Source organism: Stegodyphus dumicola, chromosome X1, assembly GCF_044657685.1.
Source record: "Stegodyphus dumicola isolate Sdum_Otavi_A_Nest chromosome X1, ASM4465768v1".
Lineage (NCBI taxonomy): Eukaryota > Metazoa > Arthropoda > Arachnida > Araneae > Eresidae > Stegodyphus > Stegodyphus dumicola.
Window position 1 is genome coordinate 172,084,144 of NC_140780.1, and position 22,307 is coordinate 172,106,450.

The following is a 22,307-nucleotide window of genomic DNA, read 5'->3' on the forward strand; positions in this document are numbered from 1 at the left end:
AACTTTCGATTTTACGAATTTCTTTTGCGGTCCTTATGAGTTAGTAAAATAGAATCCCGTTGTACTTTCTGTCTTTCACATTATTAATTGTGTCTTTTGGACCATTTTGTTAGCTTTTACCCCGGATAGATAATCGACGTTTTAGTGTGATTGCACCCAGAATAGCAACCAAGCAGAACTTTTTCTCGACACACCTTTTTTCATATTTTAACCTGAGCCAAATTTCACCTATCTATTCATTATAAAAAGATCTGTTTTCAAAATATCTCTTTAATTCATTGCATTGTTTGTTTAAATGTTCCGAAAATATAACCATCAAAACTGTATGCATCTGTATTTGATTTCACTGTTCAAATGATATGATAGAAAGATAAGAGCTCAATTTCTTGCTAATGCAGTGCCACCATATCAATTGATAAGTTGTATATATTTTTTCTCACATGTATTTTAATAAAACGATTTCGTTACTTAATCAGTCTAAATGCATTCTTGGAGATTTATGAATTTTATTTACATTCAGTTGAATTCGATCTGAATAAACTTACTCTGCATTTCATTTTACAGTTAATATTTACTTCATAATTTATGTTAGTTTTCAAAGGAACAGTTACAAGGCTTGCTTCTGTTATACATCATTATTAATTAATACTGTCTAATTAATTACTTTTAAATAATACTCCTCTTACTCTCATATCATTTCGTTCATATTCAACATTCATTATGTCATTAATCCTTACTAGTTTATCTGATGGTAGTACACCTCGTGGTTAAGGTTCATTAAGATTCTGCTGTTACAATGAAATAAATATTTCATCATGTTATTTATAGTAATTCAAATACGAATCTCAGCATTCTTGACACCATCCTAGCTTTTTGGAATCTTCTTGATTTTGGGTGACTTGATTCAAATGTTGTATTATATAGAAGCTTAAGTATTTTTAAGAAAACTACGGAATGTAATTCCGGATACTGAAAATATTTTGGTAATTTTGGTGCTTAGATAGAAATTATTTCTAAGACTTATTCAAAACACCAGTCAGCTTCAGTTATCCAAACTCCAATTATTTGGATAACTGAATATCTGAACATTTCAAACTTCAGAATGATGCAGATGAAGGTAGGGAACAAGGTTTGGACATAAGATACAGTGCTGAGTTCTCTGAACTTCCGATTGCTAGTACCCAATGATTTTGTTTCATGAAAATGTTTTCGCTGTGATTATTCCGGTATTCAACTAGCCTATCTAGCCTCAGCCTTTACTATTTCATACATATTCCTTTCACTTAGTGGCTTCAGTCTTTATGTCTAAGCCAAAACTTCTGTATTCCAGAGTGTAATATTCCTAATTAGGGCTTCTTAATAAAAAAAGTCCTGCACTTTCTTTTAAAGCCAAGCTGACAGCTGTCAGTCGCTTAAAAAAGAAGGTAAATGATGGTAAAAGAGGGTGCATTAGCTAAGGACTTACTTCATAAAATCAATAATTACCAATTTCTTTTCCTTTAACCAAAACTTGCAAAGCAAGTGAGGACTGTCTACCAAGGGGCATTCGTGGACTTTCTAGAAAAGCGGCTGATATTCGCTTACGTATTTAGTTTAGACTTTCTGATTTTTGTATTCGTTTTGCATCCAAAAATATAATTTAATGGAAACAAAGTATGATGTTTGAAAATAAATTTTGTTTTGTTATAATCAGCTATAAAATGTTCAAAAGAAAGGGATCTGTTTGAAAAACTGTTTTTTTTTAATATAAAGATCTGATCATTGAAATAAACTATTTCCCGAATCAATTCTGGTCCAATTTGATCAGGTTGAATGAGTTTCTGTTGTAATATCATTTTAACCAACTTGCATCAGTGTCTAGGTTTTAGCGGCTCTGTGTTGTATTATAGAATAGAGCTTATTATATTCCGCAGCAAGAGATTTTTCTGAAAGTGGGATAGAGTAAAATTAAGGGTTACAGCCGAAAACATCGCGGCAAAAACATTGCAGACGAAAACGTCGCGGAGAAAACAACGCAAGGAGAAAACGTCGTGCTACAAAACATCGTGGGCGAAAACATCGCAAAGAGAAAACATCGCAGTTCTAAAACGTCGTGGTACAAAACATCGACGTCGAAAATAAAGCAGTTCAAAAACTTCGCAGTTTAAAAACATCGTCGTCGAAAATATCGTGGTAAAAAATAAAGTATCTACAAATCATCGCATGACGATAACATCGCAGACATACTTTTTTCAGCTTTTAATAATTGTAAATGGATATTCCCGTAATGATTTGTGAGCGCAAGATGGAAAGAAGGATAATTTTTACTTTCATATTTTTTATTAATCAATAAATTTTTTGCTGAGAAAATAAAAAGGACACTTAAGCATAGAAAATTAATGCAACTTATAGCACTTAATAGACTTTTAAACCGACATAGTTAACTAACAAAGACCATTAATAAATCGTTTTTTATAAAGTTTTTACTGGTAATTTTTCATGAAATCTATAATCTATAAGTTGCATTTAATTTTCTATGCTTAAGTTTCCTTCTTACTTTTTCAGCAAAAATTTATTAGTTAATAAAAAAATGTGAAAGTAAAAATTCTCCTTCTTAACATCTTGCGCTCACAAATCATTATGGGAATATCCATTTACAATTATTAAAACCTGAAAAAAGTATGTCTGCGATGTTATCGTCATGCGATGATTTGTAGATACTTTATTTTTTACCACGATATTTTCGACGACGATGTTTTTAAACTGCGAAGTTTTTGAACCGCTTTATTTTCGACGGCGATATTTTGTACCGCGATGTTTTAGAACTGCGATGTTTTCTCTTTGCGATGTTTTCGCCCACGATGTTTTGTAGCACGACGTTTTCGCCTTGCGTTGTTTTCTCCGCGACGTTTTCGTCCGCGATGTTTTTGCCGCGATGTTATCGGCGGACACCAAAATTAAGCATATTGTCTCTTGAAGGAAATACTTTTCAAATCTTATAAACTGAATCTTCTCCAAATTAAGTAAGATATATAAAAAGTATATATAAAATCGATATTAATCACAAATTACTTCTAATAAATTGAGCAAAAATTTACATCCTGTACTTGCCAATTTTTTAACAGTTATCGTAGTCTTACTACAGAATGTAACATTCTATTAGCTACATATGTGTATTTTTTTAAGCTTATTTCTCTGTAGAAAACCGAAAATACAATGAAATGTATAATTTATCTACGTAATGTCTCTAATATACTTTTAATATCTATGAATGGCGTGCAAAATAAACCCAGCAACCTGAAGAAGTAAGACAACGAAAAGGGATTTCAAAATTAATTAAATTAGGCATTATATTTAATTAAAGAAGTTTAAATTATTGTTGTAAATTAGAGAAGTTATGTGATGGAGGATCACTTAAAAATTAAATGCAATAAATTAATAAGAATGAATTTAAACAAAATGGTAGCAGCCAAAAAAGACGATGCAATTGAAACTGCTGGAAGAACTATCGCGTTAATTCCTTCTTAATGCTAGGTCTCTTGTTTTTTTCTTTCATTTCTACGAGTGCTAATGATGTAGTAAGCCATGATCCGAAATTATTGGTCATGTAACTGCAATTGTTAAATTTTAATATCACGTATTCACTTTTGTAACATATGCACCTTAACTTACCCAGGTACACGAAATGGTTTCTCGCTCGGTTCTTGGATTGCAACTGACATCTCTTTTCCGTAAGTGTCATCTGGAACGAAGAGAATAGTCACTAAGTGACCTCTACCTCAAGAAGTCTGAAAACCCTGTGGAAGATTAAAGCATAATTACGAATGTATCGGGACTAATAAATTAAAAGGAGAAGGTTAATACCACAATAACCTATTTCTCAAAAATAAAAATTGAGATTTATACTTAATTAGAAATTAAAATAAAAAAATTTGCTACTTTTATGGTTTGCATGTTTACTAAATTACAGAATTAAATAACTAGAAATACACAATCATTCAAAAACTATTTATATACCAACAATTATATTTGTATGTAACATAAATGAAGTACCGCTTTATATTTATTGCTTTTTATAATTTTTTATAATTGAATTAAATTTTTACTTGCTCTATTTAAAGTTATACTTGTTTAAATTTTGATGTGCGATTATTCTCATTTGTATTCTGTGAATTCTGCTTTAAGCTTTTTAACCACTTTACCTTATAACGGGCAGCAACAGATTTTCTGCATACTAAAGGAGTACCATTTAGATATAAGATGAATACAGTAACATCACTAGTTTAACTTAATGTGTTAGCTAAGATAAAAGGTAAAAAAATCACTTTTATTTTACACCATGAAGTATATCATTTGTAAGTATTACAAATCATTTTCTCTGAAATGACTTAAGTTGTTGTCTATTGCTGTTTCTATTTAAACTGAAAAATGCTTAATTGAATTCTGAAGGTATTTAAATGGCTCACTTTCATATCAAATTTAATTATTCTTGGCATAAAATTTATAATATTCAGTTATTTACAGTTGATTTAATCTTTTACGTCAGACGCACATGCAAGCTCACTATTATTCCAGAGTTTGAAATCAAGAAAATTTCAAAACGTAAACATATGTTGCTTTCTAGTTTAAAGTTAATTTTATTCTAGTATACTTGTTTTAGATTGTTACTTATATACATTAGGGCTTTATGAAAGTCAAATAAGTCAATTAGAAATTTAACATATGATTGTATATTAAAAAACAGAGCTAAAAAAATTTAACTACCCGCATTCTTTCGTTCTGTAAGTAGAAGCACGCTCAACATATGTTCGTTGAAATCCGGAGTTCTGTATTCCATACGCGTTGCTAATTGAAAAAAACACAATAATATAGAAACATGCTGGAGAAAAATGAATAATATTGTAATTTAAATGCAGTAATACCTACGAAAAATATTCACCTTGAAAAACCACACACTTGTAAAATCATTAGTTTAATATCGATGCAAGGACGTGAAAAATATACAAAGCTGTCGCCGATATTTCGCCATTTTAATTCGGTCGCCGCTAGCAGAGTCTTTTATAACTTTACGAAGTCAAGGAACTGAAGAAATCCTCACTATGATCGCTAGAATTCTAATTTCGGACCTTGCGAACATGCGTCGAGAATGCTTATAGTTACACTACAATGAAGCGGAAAGGGGGCTTATAAATGCCTTATAAGCTTATAAAACACATGAAATTAAGGGAAAAACTAAACACCCCATAAAATAACCATTTATATTTCGAATTTCAGAAATCCCTTTCTAGAATGTCTTAAAAGCTTTTCACACAGAATAGGCATTTGATTTACTAAAATATTTTTTATAATTGACTTGAATTTTTGCTTGCTCCATTTTTGGTTATTTAATTCATTTTCAAGGTTCTTCTAATTCCTATTGAGTAATTTCAAGGTTCCTAGTGAGCACCACGAGTACTTTAGTTAACATAATCCATCAATGAAAGATTATTTCTCGAGCATTAATTTAGAAATTATTTCTAATTAATTTAGAAATCTTATTAATTTAGAAATTAGAGAAATTAATTCTCGAAAATTAATCCTTTATTTTGCATATAGTCTGAAGTTTACATTTTTTACATGCATTTATAAGGTGTATTTAAATTGGTGTATTGCTTTCGTAATGCAAGTAATTATAGCTTTAGGTACTTAGGCAGATAGCCCTAGTGTGCTTTGCCATAATTAAATACACCATTTATAAGGAATTATAGCTTTAGGTACAGCGTCCTCTCGAGTGTAAGTGCTGCTAGAAAACTAAGATATCCGTGGCTTGAATCCTGGAGAGGGCATATGCCCTCTCCAGGATTCAAGTTTTTTGTTCCAAGAAATCTAATAATTCTGTACATTGGAGTCCTAACTAAAATGTGGTGAATGATAATTCATTAAAACTAGGATTTGTATCACTGAGTCTATTGCCCTTCTCTATTTGCCAAATGAAGAAAGAATGTAAAAAATTTTCACACATTTCTCGCCGCACATACTTTCGTAATGCAAGTAATTAACACTTCAAGCTATCACATGTGGGTGAATCCCTGAGAATACGCAGTTAATTTTTACATTCTCCGTGATTTCGAATACAACCTGATGACCTCTACAGTGGCTCTAAAAATTTAAAACAAAATGTAGGGAACGATAATTCATTACCGCTTGGATTTTGTCTACTAGGTCTCATGCCTCTCCCTAGTCATCATTTCAGTGGGAAGGGGCATTAAAAGGAATTATCCCATTCCCCATGCGTGCTCCAGTCATGTAAGTAGTAGTATCTCCGGTTAACAACTAGAAGTTCCGCGTTCAAATCTCGGATAGGGCACAGTTGATTTATCATTTTCCATGGTTGCAAAAAATCTAATGATGTTGACTATTAAACGCTAACGAATGAGACAAATGGGAGGAGAAAGGAAAGTTGGCTTAAAATAATCATAATCACTTCGGACTCAAACTTAGTCAAAGTTACTTTTTTCATCATTTCAGATAAACTGGGCGCTCCAGTTAAGCACAATTCGGTAAATCAATACATAATAAGTGCATTTTTTTATTTAATATGAACCATTTATAACAATACTAACGACCCAAAAAAATGCGAAGAAACAAACAAAACATGGTAAATTTAAAAATTATGCCAAATTTTAACTTTATACTGAAACTGATTTTAATAAAAATGCTTTGTATAGTTCAAGAAACCATTGAATTTGGCTCATTTACGCTATTCGAATATTAATTCTTTAAGCTGGTAATGTATGTAGTGGAGGAAATACGTAGTTATGTAAGGCATAGACATAAGTTTCAGGTGCTCTTCTTTTAAATTCACTACAATGCTAATAAAAATATAATTTTTATTAAATTTAAAATCTTTCAGACACATATTTTTTATTTAATGTCCTTTATGACGCTTTTTTTCCAATGAACTCATATTGATAAAGAAGCCAAGAAAAATATATGAAAAGCTTATGAAAGAACATAACTGGTCACGATAAAGTCGAAAAACTGAAAATGGTGAACTTATTATCTAACATCCTAAAATCTTTTTATATCCTTACAAATAATTTGAAAATTTAAACCATCTAAAGCCATCTAATATATCATTTTCTTCCTTGTTTAAATGCTAGGAAGAATGCTTTTAGTTCTCCCGTTTCATATTTCTTTAGTTCCTTCTTTACTCTGTTCAAATATTTCAACGGAATAACTGCTTTGAAACATCAAGCAATCTAGTTTAACTGGTATTTTCCCTTCTATAGCGGTGTTCTGCGTATAGTCACTTACCGTTTCTAACAGTTGAAATTTTTACTGTAACTTATTTAAGTGTGCTGTGTGAAAAAATATGAATACTTGAAAACACTTTAGTAAAAAGTATGTGGTGTTGCGTGGCCCCAACTTGCCCGCAACAATAGTAGTGACTGCTATGAACTGGAAAGTACACAAACTCTTAAGGGTTTAACTCCCTTTTTATTCCACTTTAGAAGTTACAGATGCGTTCACTTGACGCTCACAAACTACGCCGACCCGGCGGTTAAATAAAAATAAGAAAGTACAACTAAAAATGAATAATAACAAGTCACTACCTACGAGGCTCTCTAGACGCGACTAACTTAACCGCGTTCTAAGATACAGCTGAGATTTCAGCAAACTTTCTCAATAAAAATTTGAAAGATTCAACTAACTGCCGAAGCAAGCACACAGGCCGAAACGCGCGGTTCTTAAATTTCTACCTAGCAACCTTCACGCTCGTGAATCAAGAAAGCACACTTACGAACTCGTTTCCCTTCTATTTAACTCAAAAATACTTCTGCTAAAAATTTGAATACTTTGCGCGTTCTACTAAAATTTACATACTCTGGCATTGGCAATTCCAGGGGAAAGTAAGGCTTGACAGGAAAGATAGCTTAAACTTAAAATAAATATTAGTTAAAATAAACATAAACCCTACAAGTAAATAGAATATTTATGCATTTGTTTTAACATGTTGATCGTAAAAAGGCACTCTGCATTGTCACTTCTTTTCTGCATTTTATATTTTTCAACGAAAAGAATTTTTCAAACTCTAATTTGCAAATGTTTTACATAGTTATACTTATAGTGCTTATAAGGTATTCCTCCCGACTTCTTAGCATGCCTTCGTGGCGTAGTGGACAGCACGCTCGACACGTATTCGAGAGGTCCGTAGTTCGAGTCCCGGCGAGAGCATTGCTCATTTTTAATTTCTCCTGCTTCGAAATAACCTAATGTCTTTACAGTAAACCTAATGTTTCTCCTGCTTAGCATGCCTTCGTGGTGTAGTGGTTAGCACGCTCGACGCGTGTTCGAGAGGTCCATGTTTTGCGTCCCGGCGAGAGCATTGTTTATTTTTCATCTTTCCTTCTTCCAAAAACTCCTAATGACTCTACATCCTTAGTATCCCGATTTCATTTGGAAATTAAAACATCTAACAGTTCTTTAATTTCTATAATGAAGAATTGTTTTATTGAAACGTTAGTCTTCTTATCAATTGATACATGACGATCCGTTTTATGTTTTCGTTTTTTCTCATATTCATATAAGTGTCTTTAAAGCTAAACTTTACTTTTCTCAGGAATACGTACAAAAAATGTTTTCATGGCTGCTTTAAAGAAAGACATAATCCATCTATTAAGCGGTTGCTTTTGTAGACAGTTATACATAGTTTTTGACTGCAAGGATTTATTTGATTTTTATGTTTCATTTTTCATACAGTATTAAACGCTATTCAGATAACACACATAATAATTTATTTGCTTGAAATTGCTATTATTCCCATCCTGATTCATCACTTGATGGCCTTTTTTAATACCGGATGTACTTCAGTTATTCGTAGATATATTTTTCTGAGTTAATTCTTGATACCCATCGCGTATCCACGTTAATGATATTGCAAACAAGTGCACTGTTATTAAGAATAATACATTTAATAACGGTGGCTAATGGGCAGCGTTGTCACTTGCACCTTTCTACAGAAAACTGTTTGTCGTGCATTGTCCTATAACGTAAAATATCCCACATTTTAATACGAGTTATAGTTTCATGATATAAAATTTTCAGTAATTTTATGCCACAGTTAATTTATTAATATCTACTGCAACAAACCGTAGGCAATTGTCACACCGTCCATCTTATTTCATGCACTTCGGAAAACTTGCTATGGTGAAATGAAAGCTGAACTTCAAATTAAAGATATCGGCAGTGTGGTGTGTAGTGTATAAAATAACATAGTTTATAGAGATCACTACAACAAGCATAAATTAAACTTCAATATGCTATTCCTAACAATAAATTTTAATGCTAGAAAACAGCATGTATCGTAAACCGCAGTATTGTTGAAAGTAAATTAATGTTTCATCTCTTAATTTAGCTCAGTTGTATAAAAGTAATGGAAACGAGGCAATAAAAATGTGTGTCAAAGAAATTTTCTTGTAGTGGGGTAAAAAAACAGTTAATTTGTTTTTAAATAGTTTTAATGCTTATTACGTGAACACTACGCTGAATCAAACATAAACTGAGGCACGTGCTTCACCTTCGTCCCATCTCTGGATACCAATGTTAAATAAAATCCTTTTCATTCAAAACAAAGAGTCAAATTTTAGAAGAAAAGAGACTTAAAAATTAATAAATGGGCAACTTAATGTTATGTTAAAAAGAGACAGGACAAACGTTAGCCTAAAAAGAATTTTAAGTCGAGTAATGAGTTTCACAAATGAAGCATGTCTTGCTATCGGAACGAATATGAGAAAAAAGTAAATATAGCTTAAGGTTATTTATAGATTATTATAGCGGTTATTTATAGCGGACAACACCAAATAGATAATCCTATACCTAAAAGTAAAACGTGGATGTACATCACTTACAAATATGCATCAGATTAAAATTATTTTGAAAGAATACAGATGATCCCTTTAACGTAATTCCAGGCAGAAAATGTACACTGCGCAAAAAAAAGTGGACAGTTCGATATCTTCTGTTCTACTGGGCCGATTGACGAAATTCAACTTGCGTGTTTAATGTCTTGAAAGAGCGACTTAGAATATGTATTAGATATAGCATTGTTCTAATATAGGTATTTTGACACAAAAATCGGACTTTTTCTGAAATAACATACCATTATTTTCCATTTTTCAATTCTATGACTCAAATTACCCCAAACTACCAAGCTTTGTAAAACTCACACGAGTAGTTTTTGAAACATTAGCTCTCAAAATTTGAGCTCCTCAATGCTAATTGAGTTTGGTATATATTTATTAATCTCTCCTTTTTTTATTAAAATTATTTGATTTTACCTTTCACATTTCGAAATTCAGGTTCATTCTAAATAAAACTTAAACATTTTTTGATTTATTTTTAAAATTTGTATTTTTAAATAATTTTTATAAATTTTTCGGAAACAATTTTGAATTATAATCTATAAACATTTTAACATCATCTTAAAGTAAACGTATTTCTAAGCATACCTGCAAAAAATTATAGTTTTTCATTCAAAATTCCGAAGATATGAGTGAATATTGGCGTGTTTTGAAATTTGGCAAATTTGTTGAAAGCGATAAAACATCAAATGTGGTTTAGACACTTTGCTAACATTATTTGGAAGCAGAGACGATGTGCCTTTTTTCTGCTCGGACATAATTGAAGGGAAAGGAAAATTGGTTGCCATATATTAAGAAGTTCGCCAAGTGAATTATTTTTCGCGCAAACTGAAAAAATTGTGCCAAGATAAATTTTTGAATTTCTCCGTACATTTTGCACCATATTTTACAAGATTGAATATCTAGGCATAATTTGAGTCGTAGAATCGAAATATGGAAAAAAATTGGTATGTTACTTCAGAAAAAGTCCAATTTTATGTCACAATACCTATGTTAGAACAATGCTATATATAAATCTAATACATATCCTAAATCGAGCTTTCGAGACATGAAAAACTCAAATTGAGTTTTGTCAATCGAACCACCAGTAGAATGGTGGATATAGAATTGTCGTCCCATTTTTAGTCCAAAGGGGCTTTGTCCCTGAAAGACTATTGTTTTCGTTTTGCGATTTTGCGTTGAATCACTATAAACGTCCGTTTCACTTTTCCAACTGTTGCCACAAAATGTTAGAGTTCTGCATTATATTTGAAGAAATTAAATAATGAAAAATCTGCATAAATGTATGTATATTTCTCACATTGTGATAAAACAACGGTACATAGAGCCATCGAATTTTGAATGACGTAATCCTACTGCGAATACGGGCATGTGCAAGCCCAAATTTGAAATTTGGAATTTGTTTTATTATCGATTTCATATTTTGTAAAACTTTAACGAATTTTTGAGTAACAAACTCAACGATTTGAAAGCGAGCAATGGCAACAATCTACGGGGAGAAATTTTTTTTTATCTCCAGCGCGCGGAACTGTGTATCGAAAATTCTAAAGATAGGCTCATATTAAAATTGTTTTGCGAAATTGCTATTGAACTGAGATTTATGGTTTAAGTGCAAAAAACATGATATTTAATAAATAAAGGTAACACACAAAACGTTAAAAGAACGCCCCTTTGGACGTAATTTAAATCTGAAACCTTTCAGATTTTCTTTGTAACTCTAGAACTATCAATGTATATAACCCTAAACAGTGTACATTCAGAGCTAGCAATGTATATAACCCTAAACAGTGTACATTCAGAGCTAGCAATGTATATAACCCTAAACAGTGTATACCCAGAGCTAGCAATGTATATATCCCTTACAGTGTACATCCAGAGCTAGCAATGTATATAACCCTTACAGTGTACATCCAGAGCTAGCAATGTATATAACCTTTACAGTGTACATCCAGAGCTAGCAATGTATATAACCCTTACAGTGTACATCCAGAGCTAGCAATGTATATAACCCTTACAGTGTACATCCAGAGCTAGCAATGTATATAACCCTTACAATGTACATCCAGAGCTAGCAATGTATATAACCCTAAACAGAAAAGAAAGAAGACGTGTTAAACGAAATAAGTTTGACAAAAAAGACCAGAAAAACAAAATTCCAAGCTATAGTAGAAGTGGAAAATTAATGCCGTTCCTAAAGAGAAAATAGAATAAGTACAATTCAGGGAGTGGAAAAAGAATCAAATGAAGAAACAAAGAAAATAAAAAGAACCATTACAAAAGAAAGAGCTACCAACGAATGTTTGGTGGTTTTCTGTAAAGAGGTCTTCCCTTTCCAAGCAGTTAAAGATTATTGATAGAAAACCAAATGGAAGAAGAAAAATGAAGTTGGCAAAAAAGAAGGTGGGAGGAACCAGAGAGAATAGGAAAGTTGGGAAAGAAAATCCTTGAGAAAGAATCCAAAGGCTTTCTTCCTCAAGATCCAAAAGACTAATCTAAGAGATTAATAGACTCAAGACAGGCAACGACAGTTCCGTCATATTATAAAGTGTTGTTGAGAAAAGGCATTTACAAAGATTAAAAATGATTCCAAGGAAATCTGTCTCTATAAATTAACTATTTTTTTAAAATATTAAAAATAAGATATATTACTAAGAGCAGCGTTTAAATACTCGACGAGACTAAGATATTTGCTTAAAAGGTGATATGAATTTATGAATGAGTCTTTAGCGCATCACAAACCGCAAAAACATACACATCTGAAAAATGAAATAACAAAACGTGCTGAGAAACTGAAATAAGATAAAATAAATACATTTTTCTGTGCATGTAATCTGAAAATCGAAAGAAGGAAAATTGAAGTTAGTTACTAGAATTGTACCTAGAAACCCGATTCTTTGAAGAAGAAGCATCTAAATACAAAGTCTAAACGCACAAAGTTGCAACAGACAGGAAGTCTTCAAAGTAATGTCTATTAAAATAAAGATGCGAAAAAATATGATTTTACTCGTTGCTATTAATATATTAGCTCCTGTTATCGTATTATTGACTTTTCATTCGGATATTTGCTGCGGCTGGTCATATTATAAGGAATTACTGCATCCCCTTTGGGAGGTCTTGTGATATAAGTAGTACATACACAAAATAAGGGAATGAATGAAATTTTGATCGGGATTTTACACTTTTTCTTCAACGACTTGTAAATGGATTCGTAAAAATCAAAATTTCAATTTTTCCTAACTTGAACGAGCAACTATGATGAATTAAATCGTGTTGTAACGATAACAGTGCTTTTTATGTCATCTATAGCTAATGAATATTTTTCATAAAATCACAGAGCTTGTAAGTTAATTAAAAGCATTTTAAAATATTGAGTAGCTATAGACATAATACATTCCTAATAAAAATCAATATTTTGCTGAAAAAACAGAATGTATTTAAAACCTGAAGAAATATATTTTAAACCAACTAGATCAGTTTTACATGTAAGTCTGCTGAAATATAATTTTAAGGAAATAAATTAAACTTTATCTTGGGAGCTTATTTTTTCCTGTAGCTACCAGCATTTTAAAATGCAATAAGCATAAATAGATCCAATTTTTTATCCTCTTTGATTTGTCAAAATGTATTTTTTCTTTCCCATTTTTAAAATCATCATCTTAGTATCAATAAAATAAATAGCAGAAATCCAATCAGAATTCTACCTTGCTTTACTTCTACTATTATATACGCAAGTTATTATTATTCTGGATTTATTTTAAAAGATTCGTTTTCAATACCCCTTCAAAATTTACAGAAAATTAAATTTTAATGCAACATAAATTACTCAGCTTTCTTTTGAAGGGGTAAACATGGCAATATACATTGGTTCCTTATGGTGCGGGGAATTCTTTTAATATCCAAAAAGCAACATTAACTAAATGACAACAATTTTTACTTTTATATATTTTTATGAAAGAAGAGTCGCTACTGCACAAATGTTAAATCCCTGAATCCTGGCGACAGCTTTCGTGTGCTCTGCAGTATTCAATTAAGTAAATAATAAAACACACAGCACTCATAAAATCGTCCCAAGTTCAATTTCTTTTAAAGCAAGATATCTGCAAACATTTCGTGAATTTTTCAAAATGTATGAAGGTGCTATCAAGGTTGTCTTAGAATGAAGCTCTTGTGCAGCGAATATATAGATACATAAAAAATACAGAAAATATATGAACATATAAAAATGTATTGATAAATCGGGTTTTAACGAAAGTTTCCCGCCAACGAAAATATCATCTCTGCAAATTACTCATGTTGGCGTATTTAATCATATTTTGTCAAACGATTTTTGCCCTTTGAAAGAAAGATACTTGCTTTAGAACGCAGTGTTGTGAAATTTGTGAAACAATATCAATAACATTAAGTATAAGGTGTCTGAATTGGAACTACCACACTACCAGCCTAGAACCATCATGTCCTTCCAGTTACGTTGCAAAACGTCAGCTACAGAATATCACCAAATTATGTATACAGCTTTAGGCACTATTGTTGTATCATATGACACTATGGATGTTTGGTACAAAATTTTAAAAACAAGGACTATGACATTCAAGAAGTATAGCGCTCTGGCCGGCCTACTGATGTTGAGGAGGTCCGCCTGCGAGAATTTGTGGAAGAAGATCAGTATGCAACCACTCGAGAACTTGCTAGATGTTAGTACCATATCCATTAGTCGCGCTATGCATTGCATAAACCTGATGTACAAGTTCAGTCGCTGGGTGCCGCATAAGCTGACTCAAGCAGATAAGGACAGACGTTTTCAGGCCTGCACTAGTCTGCTCGAATATCAACGTAAGGACAAAGTTCTGGACCGGATATTCACTTGTGATGAAAAGTGAATTTACTTCAACAGCACAGGTCGAAAAGGGTGTTGATCTGCATATCTGCGCCAGGTGAACCCGTCGGCAGAGTCGCATAGCACAATTTGACTATAAGAAAGATCATTCTTTTATATCTGGTGGGACTGCCGTGATATTATCTATAAACAGTATCTTATAAAAGGTAAAACTCTCGACAGTAAGGTGTACAGCGAGATGTTAGTCAGTGTTGACTCTTTTATCAAGGAAAAGCTTCGATCTGAGCTCCGGCGCAAAAAGGTAATGTTCTATCAAGATAAATACAAAACCACAATGTGTCTGCATTCAATGGCTGGACTCTATATGGACGTAAATGGGATCTTTTGCCACACCTTCCATATAACCCCAACATCGCTCCTTCGTACTTCTACCTTTTTTCACAATTGCTTTGCATCTTTCTGGTGCTATTTTCCATTCTGCACTGAACGTTCTAGGTGAGGTTGATCTGTTTACGGATTCGCGGCCACCAAGTTTCTGAGCCAAAGGCTTTGAAAAATTACCAAAACGTTGGCGGAAAATCATTGATTTGGATAGTGATTACTAGCCGCAATAAAGGTGCTGTTTTCATATTTTTTCTAACTTTATTAAGCATTATTTTCGGCAGAAAACGTACAACCAGATGTAAACACAATTATATAAGAAGTAAAAGAGCACATAAACCAATATTAAGATTTTTCCACAGTAATTCTCAAACAGCGCTGTTCTGTAACTACTTATTTACATCTTTAATTTATGGAGCATGGCCGATGATCTGGTAGTGAGTTTTAGTCGCAAGCAAACTGTATTTATTTCTAAAAATGTCGCAAATGTTTCTGGAATTATTGAGCAAAATCTAAGGAAATCCCTCCAAAGGTTTTACTGGTATGAAGCGTTCCAGCATGCAGAAAATAGTCAGAAACAGCCTAGATATGTTTCCATTCAAAATCTAAATACCGCTTCTTGTATTCCTCTATTGATCTTTGTTTCCGAGATTTTTGATTATGAAATTAAAGACTCCTTTGCTGGACGCCCTGTACCTGGATTATATATTTTATCTGAGAAAACGAAAGTAAATTCCTTTTTGAAAAAGAAATCTTTATTTGCAGACGAAGTTATAATATTTAAATTTCAATTGCTTCACATTTATTGTTGGCGAAGACATATGTATTGCTGCGTGCGTACGGGTTCGTTACGAAATGAATGCACAAGTCCGATGAAAAATGAAGAAAATTTATTATTATCACAACAAATATGATTAAATGTCCTCAAATAATCGTGCAGTATCACAATATATTACAGTAGTTATCTTCTAACTACTCAAACGTTCAAAAGAACTTAATTCAAAACAGCTAGAGAAAGCTAATCCGCGAATTCGCTACAGTCAACAAGAGCAGTTTTCTAAACAACAACAAACTAAGTAACTAATGCGAGCCGAGAGGTTTTCCTCCTTTTATAATATTTTAAAATCGCGCGCGAGAATTTTCTAGTACTTTCTCGAAATCAAAAAGAGATATTTATTAAATGTTTAATGCACGCGCTCTTGTATTTTCAATTTTCCGGCTTAGCTTTCTTTTAATATTCGTCACGCGCTGCACTGCGCGATAAATAAAACCATTTAATTTATAATTGAACTAACATTAGCTTTTTAAATACCAAAATTCGTAATACCCAAGGACTTCCCTTCCCAAGGACTGCACGTCCCGGGCAGTACAATCCCTGGACAAGAAGCCAAACTTACAGCTAATGCATGAATACAATAATAAGCATTACATTACAATAATAAACAACATGAACAATAAATGCAATAAATAAAACAAATCAAATGCTATCATATTCAAATCAAATACAAAATACAAATCAAATGCAAAATACAAATCAAATACTAAATACACATTTAGAAACAAAAAGGACCATGGCCTTACACTATTTACAATTATTTACACTACGTACTATGGCCAAAGTACTGAGCTAACCTGTCGTAATTAACAACTTTAGGCTTAGAGTTCGAAAACTCACGGATCCGAACCACGACGTCATTCAGCCTGTTTAGGACTGCGTGCGGACCATCCCAAGGTGACTGTAATTTAGGCCTGACTCCTTTTCGTCGAATCGAGTTCCACCACCACATCTTGTCTCCTTTGTTGGATCTACGTACAGTAGCTCTCGTGTTGTATCTGGACTTCATTTTCTCCGTCGCCAAGTTCACTCGGTTTCGTGCGGAACGGTGCATCTCTTCAAACCGGGCCTGGACATCTTGGATGTATTCCTCAGGCGATGAAGGTGCAACCGTAGGGACACCAAACAGGCGGTCACAAGGCAGATGAGGGTCTCGACCGAAGAGCATCTGAGATGGAGAACAGTTGGTAGTCTTGCGTTTCTTTTCCACCTAGTATGATTTCGGCAGCTTCCCGAGCTGGGTCTTTCGGACAAGGCTTCGGCATTTCCAGGTGAGTATATCTTCTGAGGATGGATAGTCATGGCATCAGATGCTGAAAACAATTGTTGTTTTTGAAGTCTAAGGAAAAATTGTATTTCCTTAAAAAGTCCAATCCGTGTATGCACGGATCTGTAATATCCGCCACATATGCCGCGTGATGGTTGGCGGCACTTCCATACGTGATGTTCAGGTTTAATTTCCCAACTATGTCGATCTCATCGCCAGACGCAGTCTGAAGGGTAACACAGGATGGCGTCAAAATAAGTTTATCTTTAAACTGTTGAGCTAAATCCTTCCGGATGATGGTAACATTAGCTCCTGTGTCAATGATCATATTGCAAGGAACTCCATCGATATTCCCATTGATGGACAGTCGGTTGCTGTTACCACTCACTGTAGAAATCCTGAGGGTTTTAAAACAAGGTTTTTCATTATCTGGCAACCTCCGTTCCTTGATATGGTCATTAATTTGTTTCCTGCGTCGTTGCTGAGAAATGGTCTCAATTTTCGTACCCTGGGGTGTTCTGCAATTCTTTCGTACGTGGCCTTCAGCTCCACAGTTCCAGCACTTTGGTTTCTTGTCAATCCTTTTCCTTCCCATGGCACTTAATTGTCTGTTTAAATCGTATGTCTTATTTTCCGTGCTCTGGGGTGTTCTGCAGTTCCTTCGTAGGTGGCCTTCAATACCGCAGTTCCAGCACTTTAGTGTCGATTTCGTTTCACCACTATTCCGTCTCAAGGCATTCACTGGTCTTGTCAACTCGTCCGTTTTATTATCCGTGTCTTGGGGTGTTCTGCAATGCCGTCGTATGTGCCCTTCAGTACCACATTTCCAACATCTTAGAGACATTCTGTTCTCGCTCCTACTCCATATCAAAGCATTGACTTGTCTGGATAAATCATCTAAACGAGCCATCAATTGATCCACTGGCTCGTGGACTCGTACAGATCTGACTGGGTAGCGATCTCTAGGAGTTGCTTGCTGGGCTGCCTCGAATTTCACGGCGTACAACAGAGCACTTTTTATATCCTTCACATCCGCCATTCGTATAGCTTTCTGTATTTCAGGATTCCTGATGCCGTCGATGAAGTATTGCAGGGACAGCATTTCCCTTGTTTCTGTCGGGCACTCCGAAAAGGCGAGATTGGACAGCCCTTCAACAACCGTGGCGAGCTCCTAAAGTGTTTCGTTGGGCTTCTGTTGGCGGGATTTTAATTGAAGCCTGCTGTAGTCTTTTAAACATTTCTCTCCGAAGTGCAGCTCCAACGCGCCGGATAGAGCTTCGAAGTATAATGTCTGGTTTTCGGGAAGAGTCTGCAGGATATCCTTTGCATCTGCTCTCAGAGAAGCGGCGAGATGACAGGCCTTAGCTTGGGAATCCCATCCATTCGCATCCGCAACTATATAAAATTGGGTCTTATACACTTGCCAGGATGTCTTCCCATCATATGTAGATAGTTTCAGAGAGGGACGAGCAGGCATTGGTAAAATTTTAAAATCATCCGAATTGCTCCCTGCCGTCGCTACGAATTTCTTTAATGTATCCAGTTCTTTGGCAACCGCAGAAACCCGGTCATCAATTTGTTGTTCGATTTGTTTTTGAACGGAACAAACTCTTCCTTCTATTTCTTCTTTAACAGAAGAAACATTTTCCTCAATTTGTCCCACTTTATTTTCAACCACATCTATTCTGCCTTCCATAGCATCGAATTTCGTTTCTATTATGCAGGCAGTTTCTCTTTTCATTTCCTATTGAGTTTCTTCAATCTTTACTTGTACAGATTTTATTTCTTCTTTAACAGATTCCTTAACAACTTTTATTTCGTCTTTAAAAATTAATTGACCAGCTTGAATGGCCGTCATCTCTTCCTTAACGGTTTCCTGGCCCAATTTCATTTCTTCCTTAACGGATTCCTGGCCCAATTTCATTTCTTCCTTAAACAAAGCAAAAGCTGATATTAACTGCCTTAACTCTTCTTCCATTGCTCTTATCACTGGCATTCAAATCCCACTTCTGACACCAAAAATTGTTGCGTGCGTACGGGTTCGTTACGAAATGAATGCACAAGTCCGATGAAAAATGAAAATTTATTATTATCACAACAAATATGATTAAATGTCCTCAAATAATCGTGCAGTATCACAATATATCACAGTAGTTATCTTCTAACTACTCAAACGTTCAAAAGAACTTAATTCAAAACAGCTAGAGAAAGCTAATCCGCGAATTCGCGAATTCGCTACAGTCAACAAGAGCAGTTTTCTAAACAACAACAAACTAAGTAACTAATGCGAACTCAGAGGTTTTAAAATCGCACGCGAGAATTTTCTAGTACTTTCTCGAAATCAAAAAGAGATATTTATTAAATGTTTAATGCACGCGCTCTTGTATTTTCAATTTTACGGCTTAGCTTTCTTTTAATATTCGTCACGCGCTGCACTGCGCGGGAAATAAACCATTTAATTTATAATTGAACTAACATTAGCTTTTTAAATACCAAATTCGTTACAATATTATGACTTCATTATGTTATTCGATAAAGTAGACAGTAAATACTAATTGCGTCTTTTGGTGACTTGCATTGCTGTATCAGTTTTACCAAAAGTGTTTTATAGCATTCTATGAAAATGAATTAAACAGTTAAAAAATCGAAATGTTAGCTTGCATCGTTCAGAATATTAAAACTTTGACAGAAACGTCCGTTCGCCTAAATCTAAATAACACGTTAATTAATGGAGCGTGATAACTGATGGGAAGTCTAACAGCCTTGAACTAACCCGATTAGTATAATCTGTTGCTGTAATCCTATTATAATGTATTTATTTCATTCAGTTGTACAAAACATTAATATCTCACTGCTTGTGATGCGTATGATGAGCTACTGGAGCTAGCGGAACTGGTTCTGTTGCGTGAAACAACACAACTGTAAATCGAAAAAGAAGACTAATAAGTGGGAACAATACTTGGTGATTTATTATGACCGTTCGGATGTCTGCTTACTTTTACCTTTACCTTTACTCTCTTATAGAACCTGTAAACAGATATGTATACTTCAATAACAAATCAAAACATCAGCTTAGCAATAAAATACAGAAGTCTCCTTTCTTTGATAAATGGAAATTGTAACTTACTTTGGAATTTACTTAGCATTAAGCCAACTTCAAAGTAAGTTATTCTCGAGTGCTTTATCGTAATAAATAACAATGTGACCTTAAACTGACATCTGACATGTATGTTACAAAGCAACTGTAGAAAAACACAATTATTACAGATCTTTCTTTACTCTCAATTAAAACATTTTTAACAAAAATAAATGCATCATCAATGTTAGAGACATTCAGGATGATGAACACTTTAGAATGGTCATTGTTTATTTAAAAATTCAATCAGATTTGCAATTCTGTTACTTGAATAAGGCTGGTTACTTATACTGGCTTTGATATTGTAATCATTGAAATGTTTAATATGAATTTCAATGATATTCATTTTAATTTTTCATTTAAGTATTTTTAGGTTTTGAGGCAATACATATTTCGTTCTCAGCAAATCTTTATAAATCCAAAACTAACAAGATAATATTTTGAAAAGCAATAATGCCCATAAATTTTAATTGCTTCTTCTTGCTGTGGCATAAGCACTACCAGCATCTTAAAAAAACCTTTTAGCAGAATTAATTCTAACTCTGAAAGCTTCTTAATTTTAACTAATTACATACCTACATTAAGTGCATAAATCAATAACTGTAGTACTGTACTGAAATAGCTGATCCATTTTTTTGGCTCATTCTAAGCAGCAGTATGATAAAAATTCTTTTTATAACTCACTTAATTTCCCATGTGTAAACAGTGTAAATGAAGGTTTGTCAATCACTTTTTTCAATAATTCAGATGCTGCTTATAAGGCTTAACTTACAGTCTAAGATATAAATTATAAACATTTATAACTGTTGTAGAATAACAAATTATAATTAGTAATATTTTATGCACTGAATTCTTATCTTCTAAGTTTTAAAGAAACTGCATATTATTTCTAGGCTCTTATTATTTCTCTTCTTTGCTGTCGACATTTATTTTCGTCCTGTGTCAGCTGAGGAATTTTCAGTAAGATGCTGTTGGAAGCCAAGAATAAAATCCAGAAAATTGAAGTAATCCCTTAAATATTGTAGGGTTTCCCTTAGTTTGCATAACAAATTATTTTAAGTTTGACATCTTTCCTGAACCTCTCATTTTTCCCTCGTATTCCCTCACAAGGGTGCAAGTTTAAAATTAAGTGAGTATTTAAACGGACGAATCTTGTAGTTTATTCAAAGTTGATTTCAATAGCCAGCGCACGTTACTAGTTTGTCCTTGCTATTACGCGGAGTTTCTGATAAGCCATTTTAGCCATTTACTAAGTACATCGCCGGGTAGGTTGTTGAGTCAACCTAGTTAGCCTTCAATTAAATTGTTAGTTCAGTATTACTCTTTATCCTTGGAATTATTGTGTAAGCATTCTTAAGTTCCACGGCAAGTCGCCTGTGTTATTGTAAGTACGAAATGCGTGTATTTTGTGTTCAGATTTTGACGAATAATGAAGGGTTATTTTAATCTTCTTCTGCGCTGTTACTCTTTTACACCTGTGCGAGAAGTCGTCAGGTTGTCTCGTAAGATCATTTTAACTTTATCTTAGCAAAAAGAGTGAGATCTTACAAGATTAGTTAGTTCATTCGAGATCAGCTTAATGGGAACTAATTGTAAATATATTTAAGTTGAAACCTTAGATTTGCTTGATTGCAAGCTACAGTACATCTCTGCATTAGATTAACACCGAGAGTTTCTGCATAAATTAAGCTGTTTTGTTTTCTACATTTATGTGTTTATTTACGTTTTTATGTCTGACACGAGTTATCATGTCAGGCATTAGTCAATAGTGAAAAGCGTTAATTCGTTACACAGTTTCCTTGATATTTGCAATCCTTCAGCATTTTATAACTAACAAAATACAAATTAAAGGATAATTAACGTAGTTAAAGCTTGAAATGCATTTCTGTTTGTCGAGTCATTAGGTTATTTTGAAGCAGGAGACGTAAAAAATGTGCAGTCTCTCAAATGCGAGTCAAGTATGCTTCGAATTA

The 22,307-nt window shown here is 33.5% G+C and overlaps 1 protein-coding gene across 1 annotated transcript in view; it reads right to left on the reverse strand.

The window, feature by feature from the left end:
• Window positions 1-22,307, reverse strand: part of LOC118187462 (uncharacterized) — a 64,200-nt gene that overhangs the window by 22,301 nt on the left and 19,592 nt on the right. Inside the window, exon 2 of the mRNA XM_035357698.2 lies at window positions 3,652-3,776. Coding sequence (XP_035213589.2) covers window positions 3,652-3,701 — 50 coding nt within the window. The 5' untranslated portion in view covers window positions 3,702-3,776. The remainder of the gene's footprint in view (window positions 1-3,651; window positions 3,777-22,307) is intronic.